At 41.6% G+C, this 7,258-nt stretch overlaps 1 protein-coding gene across 1 annotated transcript; it reads right to left on the reverse strand.

The window, feature by feature from the left end:
* Positions 1–2,546: 2,546 nt before the first annotated feature.
* LOC137041835 (uncharacterized) lies at positions 2,547–6,338 on the reverse strand. The gene is made up of 10 exons (XM_067418506.1): positions 5,627–6,338; positions 5,388–5,532; positions 4,839–5,146; positions 4,482–4,689; positions 4,252–4,368; positions 4,003–4,139; positions 3,717–3,914; positions 3,376–3,614; positions 3,057–3,269; positions 2,547–2,953 (listed from the first exon to the last, which is right to left on the reverse strand). Exons 1-10 carry the CDS (start codon positions 6,013–6,015, stop codon positions 2,547–2,549), a joined length of 2,361 nt encoding a protein of 786 aa, XP_067274607.1. The 5' UTR covers positions 6,016–6,338.
* Positions 6,339–7,258: the final 920 nt, after the last annotated feature.

The raw sequence follows: 7,258 nt of genomic DNA on the forward strand, positions 1-7,258 counted from the left end.
TGATATAAGACACACTCTAATTGCACTTTGTTTTAAGGAGCAATAAATAAATTTGTACAGGCAACTGGACCGAATTACCTGCATACCAAAAAACTTAGATAGATAGATAGATAGATAGATAGATAGATAGATAGATAGATAGATAGATAGATAGATAGATAGATAGATAGATAGATAGATAATATTGTGATATATTATAATTTAAAATAATAGGTATTCAATTTATTATACTTTAAATGACCATTTATTTCTGTGATGCAAAACTGAATTTTAAAATGTTTTAAAAATAGGAATCTATTGGGCCCAAAAACAAAATTGAGAAGTCAAACTATCAATGAGTTATTTGAAACTTTTGTTTCAAGCATATCATGTCAATTATTACTGATAATAGAAATAATGAAATCAGACAATTGTTTAAGGAAAATTGTATTTTATTAACAAAATTATTAAAAAGGTTACATTGCAACAAAACCAAGAAAAAGAGAACTATATACAATAACGAAACAAGAAAAGTAAAAATAACAAATAAATAAAGTTACAAATAATAATAAAAAATTGCAGTGTGAACGTCTTTTTTGTGCCCGTTTCTACGTTTTGGTAGTGAAGCATCCACGTCTGATCTGCTTTACCGTTTTAGTGTTGTTCTGAAACCTTGAAACTCAGATTAAAAATAATTAATGACAGAATACAAGCAGACAAGCTTTACAATAATGTTCTACACAATAGCTAGCGTGAGTAATCCGTATACATGTACGTGTTCATGTCTAAATAGTAAAGTCATAACATCGATATGACTTTATTCTAAAGTGCTTTGTGTGTTATTCTAAAGTGTTTTGTATGAGGCTGTACTTTGGACTAAAGCTTGCTGTTGTTTTATGTATAGCTCACTGAATGTGCAACTTTGTGTTGGTTGGGATGTAAACTGTATATTATTGCATTAACCATTTTGTATACATGTTTTACCTTTAGAATTCTCTTGCTGGGAATCAGAGAAAGTGTGGTAGAAGATGCAGGCCAATTTTGGAGCTGATATGCAGTACACTGACTGTTGGAAGAAGAGAAGGAGGTCATAAGCGTGTTGTAAAATATTTGAGAATATTGTTGTTGCTTTTATTCAAACATTAAGAACTCAAAACATTCATTGTGGAGGTGTGTGTGTGATCTTACCTGTTTGCGTGTGTCTTTCAAGCATTTCTGTCTTCCTCTGATCCAGCATTTCAACAGTTCAAATCTCCTGCGAAATAGTGCCATTTGTAAACATCAGTTAAAGTAAATATATACCTTTTAATAAATAGAAATCAATAAAATTGAAAATATAAATCTGATAAAACACATCACACAAAACAGAACAATTTTGTTGTAGCTGAACAAGAAGTATGCAAAACAGAAATCTTTCAGCAATCAGACGTCCAGCTCCACTTCCCTCCCACAAATCTCCTGCAAAACAGTCCCATTTGTCAACATCAATTAAAGTAAATAAATACATTTTAATAAATAGAAATCAATAAAACTGAAACTATAAATCTGATAAAACACATCACACAAAACATCTCCAATCCAATCATTCTTCAAGAATATGTGCTTACCTAAACATCCCGAACAATAATGTTGTCGTTGAACAAAAGGTATGAAAATTGTTTTTTTTAAGAAATCAGACGTCCAGCTCCACTTCCCTCCCACAAATCCCCTGCAAAAAAAGTCCCATTTGTCAACATCTCAATTACAATAAAGAGATACATTCACAAATTGTCTCAAAACCACTCGTTCTTCTAAAATATGTGCTTACCTAAATAACCCAAACAGTAATGTTGTCGTTGAACAAGTAGCATGCAAAACAAAAATCTTTCAGCAATCAGACGTCCAGCTCCACTTCCCTCCCACAAATCTCCTGCAAAACAGTCCCATTTGTCAACATCAATTAAAGTAAATAAATACATTTTAATAAATAGAAATCAATAAAACTGAAACTATAAATCTGATAAAACACATCACACAAAACATCTCCAATCCAATCATTCTTCAAGAATATGTGCTTACCTAAACATCCCGAACAATAATGTTGTCGTTGAACAAAAGGTATGAAATTTTTTTTTTTTAAGAAATCAGACGTCCAGCTCCACTTCCCTCCCACAAATCCCCTGCAAAAAAAGTCCCATTTGTCAACATCTCAATTACAATAAAGAGATACATTCACAAATTGTCTCAAAACCACTCGTTCTTCTAAAATATGTGCTTACCTAAATAACCCAAACAGTAATGTTGTCGTTGAACAAGTAGCATGCAAAACAAAAATCTTTCAGCAATCAGAAGTCCAGCTCCACTTCCCGCCCACAAATCCCCTGCAAAAAAAAGTCCCATTTGTCAACATCAATTACAATAAACAAATACATTTTAATAAGTAGAAATCAATAAAATTGAAGCTATAAATCTAATAAAACATCACACAAATCGTCTCAAATCCACCCATTCTTCGAGAATATGTGCTTACCCAAAGAATAATGTTGTCGTTGAACAAGAGGTATGTAAAAACAAGAATCTTGCAGCAATCAGACGTCCAGCCACTCCAGGTCCACTTCCTTCCCACGAAAGGACCTCTTCCTGATGCTGTGGTCGAAGCGGACCATCTCATCTTTTGCAATGTCCTTGATGGCCTGAAAGAGCAGGACGTGTCTGTCTCCTCCCTCAAGCTCCAACATGCAGTGGAGTGGCTGTACGTTATAGTTTTTCTTGGAGTGCGTAATCAGTCTCCCCTTGGTTTCCAGAGACGGGTGGCACTCGCAGGGGAAGGTCTCCGCATCGATGCAGACTTCCTCGCTTCCATGTTTTATGAAAAACAGGTTGCCCAGCTCGTCCTGACTCTCTGCCATCTCCCTGCCCTCAGCACCTGTGATCACCTTTCCATGGTAATCACACAGGATGGAGCCCTTCCCGAAGGCCTTGGTTGCAACAACCCCTGTTGTCAAAAAGAGGAGTCATTAAATGTGCTGTCCACAATGCAATTATAATCTTTTTTATTTCGATGGATTTTACTGTGCTCATAAGACATTGGTACATACCTTTCTGCTCACCAAAGTCCTTCACAGCCAGACCCGACCATTTCTGCTTGGTCACCCCTTTGATGATGGTCGGGTCACTCTGCGCCTGTGCTCTGGTGAGAGGCCTCCACTTTGCGAGGACGTCCTCTGGGCGTGGATAGTTGGCCGTCCACCCCTCTGCCTCTATGACTTTAGCCACCTTTGCTGCAGTCGGGGCAAGTCTTGAGCATTTTGCTGTTAAAGAGAGAACATTTAAATTAAATTTCAGGTTCACACACGAGTTCTAAATGTTTCTGTTGGAGCAAAACTAATCGTTGGCTAAGAAAGTGTCTGCACTTACACAAAACATGTTGCTCCCGCTTGTTGTACTGCAGAGCCCTCCACTTGTCATAAAACACTCGGTCGGCAGGGAACCCAGCGTTTACTCTCTGTGTTTTGTTGGGTGGCTGGCCAGTGATTCCTACAGGGAAGGCCTGTAGGAAAGCCTCAAAGTCCGGTGCTGGGCTGGCAACCTCTTCTTCCACTCGCCGTCTCTTCTTGGTGCTGGGGCCCTCTTCGCCAGAGTCGTCAGAAGAGGAGCTGCAATGTTAAAAAAAAAAAGTTTCAAGGTTACACACTGACAAACTGATGGATGAGCGTTGAGAGACATTACTATTATAACTGTTACAGATAATTGCATACCGTGTCAGCGAGCTGAGCAGGTTGGAAGTGGCCACAACAGTGTCCAGGGTCTTCATCCGGTAGTGCTGGTTTGCCACTGCCGTCGAATGGGCCATGTAGTGGGCCACAGACGCCTTCTGCTCCTCCGTGAAGTTTGCAGCCACATCTGTCTCCACGGTCCTACGTATCTGCTGGCTTTTGATGTTCGGCAATTTGTAGCTGCAATGGGGCATAAATATGAGTTGAAACTCCCAAACCTGAATTATATAGTTTTCTTTGAGGCTTATGGACTGCTGTTAATACTTACTGTTGGTGCAGACGAGAGAGGTCGTTGGTTGCACTTCTGATCTTGGTGCCCGACGACGACACAAACAACCTGTCAGAATGGTCAACATCTGGCCGGATGGAGTCCGGGCGGATCCATGTATAGTATGCGTCCAGCATCTGCAGAGGCAAAAAGATAAATAATTACATCTGATAATATCTGTTGGTTCATTGCTGGTGTATACACTGTATTTCACGGTAGGGCAATTTAGCCTGTACAAAGTGTACTTACTGCTGCCTCCTCCATTGTGAGGGCAAACACAGCGATCTGCATCGTCGCAGTCTTGTGCTCACTCACTGCAACGCAGACCTTTCCACCAGATATCTTTCTGCTCTCCCACTCTGTTGTCTATAAAAATAAAATAAACTGTTAATAACTGACATAAACATCCTCTTTGCAGACTACCTAATACAATCTGTTTAGGCTGATGCCCTCATGAAAACTGAGGTCTTAACACTTACTGTTATTCCCTCCACCGCTCCGGGTCTCTGGAAGTGACCGAGGATCAGGATTGCTTCACAGTAATACCGGAACGTGGTCTTTTCCTCCGAAGCAACGTGGTCCCCTTCCAACAGCCTCCCATAGACAGACAGCATATCTTTCTTGGCCTTCCGGAGGACAGCCTGGCACTCCTGAAGGCTCTTCTCACCCTCCTGGAACCGGTCATACCTAGAATGACATACACGACCACAATGCGGCAGAGAATTACACACATGGCTGTATCACATAAACCCAGATGTACAGCCAAGCACATAAGTACTATCAACATGGAGGGAGTCATCAAAGAAAAACAAAAGGAAAGCAGATTAGCAACTGACCTCGTTTTACAGACGACCTTGCTGTTGGACTTGGCCACTGGCTTTCTGATGGAAGCGAGGAGGTCGAGGTAGGCTTGGCACTTCCTGTAGAAGTCCGGATCTGCTGCAGCCAAGTTCAGGTGGGTCTTCAAATACTGAACAAACCGGATCATGTTTTTTATATAATTCAGTATGGTGGCCGGGCCCATGTCAGCGCGCCGGAGTTGGGTGAGGTAGTCTTTTGTTTCAGTGGACTTTAGCAGGAAGTCCAAGCTGACTTCATCCCCACTTGGTTGGATGTACCTCAGCATCCTGGAGACGTTGTCTACCTGTGATGAAAGGAAAATAGAGAAGTGTGAGATGATGCAGTGAGAAGAAAAGCCACACACCGGCCAGCCACACACATACACCCCTAATAAAGCTCTGTTGTTTCTGAGTTCCCTTCCTTTATGGAACGTAAGAGCTGCTCTACACGTGCTGTGCTGTGTTACTATATATTAAAACATTTCCCGGTTACAGAGAGCAACACGGAGCAGACTTTAAAAAAAATTCAAATGGGATGCATCTTACCTCCTGCTGGCAGTTTGGGACCTGCAGGGTGTTGATCAAGTAGCCCTTGAAGTCAGACAACAGGGCCTCTTCTGCTGGGAACTTTTCATAGAGCCCCATTTGCGTCATCTTGACCCTGACGCTGGCAGTGAACTGCGCTTGATCTCTGAAAAAAATACAGACAAAAGAAAATGAGCTCAAAGCAACCTTACAGTTTGTTCACAGTTTCTGGACTGATGTGTGTGAGGTTTAGAACTTACTTTTGCCATGTTCGGTCACTTGGATCGGTGGTGCTGCCCTCGGAGCTGCTATCCTCCACCACCGAGGCGCCAACAGCCACTTCAGAGCTGACACCGGCTGCTCCAGAGCTGACACTGGGTGCTCCAGAAGGTTCACTGGGTGTCGGAACGGCAGCCGTGGTGGTGGTGGACGTCTCGTCGTTCTCCAGGTCTGCTTGGTTTGGAGCATTAGCAACAAAAAAGTTTCTCTGGTGAAGCTCTTCCAGAAGAGCCAGCCTGGATGGTCTGTGGGGGTAACGTTTCACCATTTCGTTGTAGTCCCAGTTCCTGGCTTGCCGTGTCCACAGCTTGGCAGACTCCTTGGCCCTCTTCACCTCCTCGAGCCGTTCTTCGGGTGTATTTCCTTTCATGCAGACTCTGCTCAGATGCGTCGTCAGGATCTCCTGTGGTTTTTGACACAGCAAGCAGTGAACAATGCGACGGTCGGTTTTCTGGCTGTGAGACAAAGCAGACACACCAACGATTAGAAACGTCAAAAGGAATGGAGACAGAGCAATTCTTAAAACAGAGGCAGAAAGAGATACTAAAAGAGATACTCTCCTTCTCAAACATTTGTTTTATCATGTTTTTACCCATATTTTTTCAACTGTCATATAGCAATAACAGGCAATAACAAGCATATAATTCAGTATATTCAGTATGGATACCTGCTGTCTTTGGCCCCACTTTACATTAAGTGGCCCTAATACCTGTGTACTTACATAGTAACTACATGTGTACATCGTGTACAATTAAAGTTTCAACATGCTGTTGTGTTCTGTCATATGTCCAGACAAAATTCATATTAGATTCGTAGAGTAAAATCAAATGTTTCCAGTTTATCATGTCAGGCATATTAAATGATCTGAACTTACCACTTGGGGGCCATTGTTCACAGATGGAAAAAGCTGGTTTCAACAGGCAGAAATTGCAGGAGGAATCCTCAGTGTAGTCTTGACCAGAAAGCCCAGGAGGAATCAACTGTGTAGTCTTCACCAGGAAGTGCAAGAGGAATCAGCAGTGTAGTCTTCACCAGAAAGCTTAGCAGGAAACAGGAGTGTAGTCTTCACCAGAAAGCTTAGCAGGAATCAGGAGTGTAGTCTTCACCAATAAGCTCAGCAGGAATCAACAGTGTTGTCTTCACGCTGTTCTTGAAGAAGTGAGTAACTGGAGCCTCTAGTCCACCTATTTATTGACCACTTGAAGTCCCACCCCTTTTTTTGCAGGAGGTGACACATTATTTTAAACCAAGACCTGAATAGGTCCAATTATAGACTGCAAAGGGCCCATTTTAAAACACTTAGTGGGGAATCTACACTCATTATGCACACATTTCAAACCAAAAATGGGCCATCAATGTTGTGGTCACTGGGCCATCATGGGTGTGAACTATGGAACCATGCTGGCCCTTAGGGCCACAACCATTAATGGCCCATTACTTGCAAACCAAGATGGCCCAATTGTGGACATGCTTATCTTTGCAGGGCCTGGACTGGTGTTCAATTCACACACAATTGGGTCATTCCTAATGGAAAAACAAAAAAAAACAAACATGGTTTTATTTTATTTAATTAAAAATAAATTAATTAATGGATGGATGGATGGATGGATGGA

Source organism: Pseudorasbora parva, chromosome 15 (genome assembly GCF_024679245.1).
Source record: "Pseudorasbora parva isolate DD20220531a chromosome 15, ASM2467924v1, whole genome shotgun sequence".
Taxonomy (NCBI): domain Eukaryota; kingdom Metazoa; phylum Chordata; class Actinopteri; order Cypriniformes; family Gobionidae; genus Pseudorasbora; species Pseudorasbora parva.

What these genes read in the sequence shown, in the direction of transcription:
- LOC137041835 (XM_067418506.1), bottom strand. Translation starts at nt 6,015, where the DNA reads ATGAAAGGAAATACACCCGAAGAACGGCTCGAGGAGGTGAAGAGGGCC. An exon ending in TCACAATGGAGGAGGCAGCA is followed by an intron (nt 4,140 to 4,251) that starts GTAAGTACACTT and finishes TTGCCTCTGCAG; the next exon opens with ATGCTGGACGCATACTATAC. An exon ending in GCGGGAGCAACATGTTTTGT is followed by an intron (nt 3,270 to 3,375) that starts GTAAGTGCAGAC and finishes TCTCTTTAACAG; the next exon opens with CAAAATGCTCAAGACTTGCC.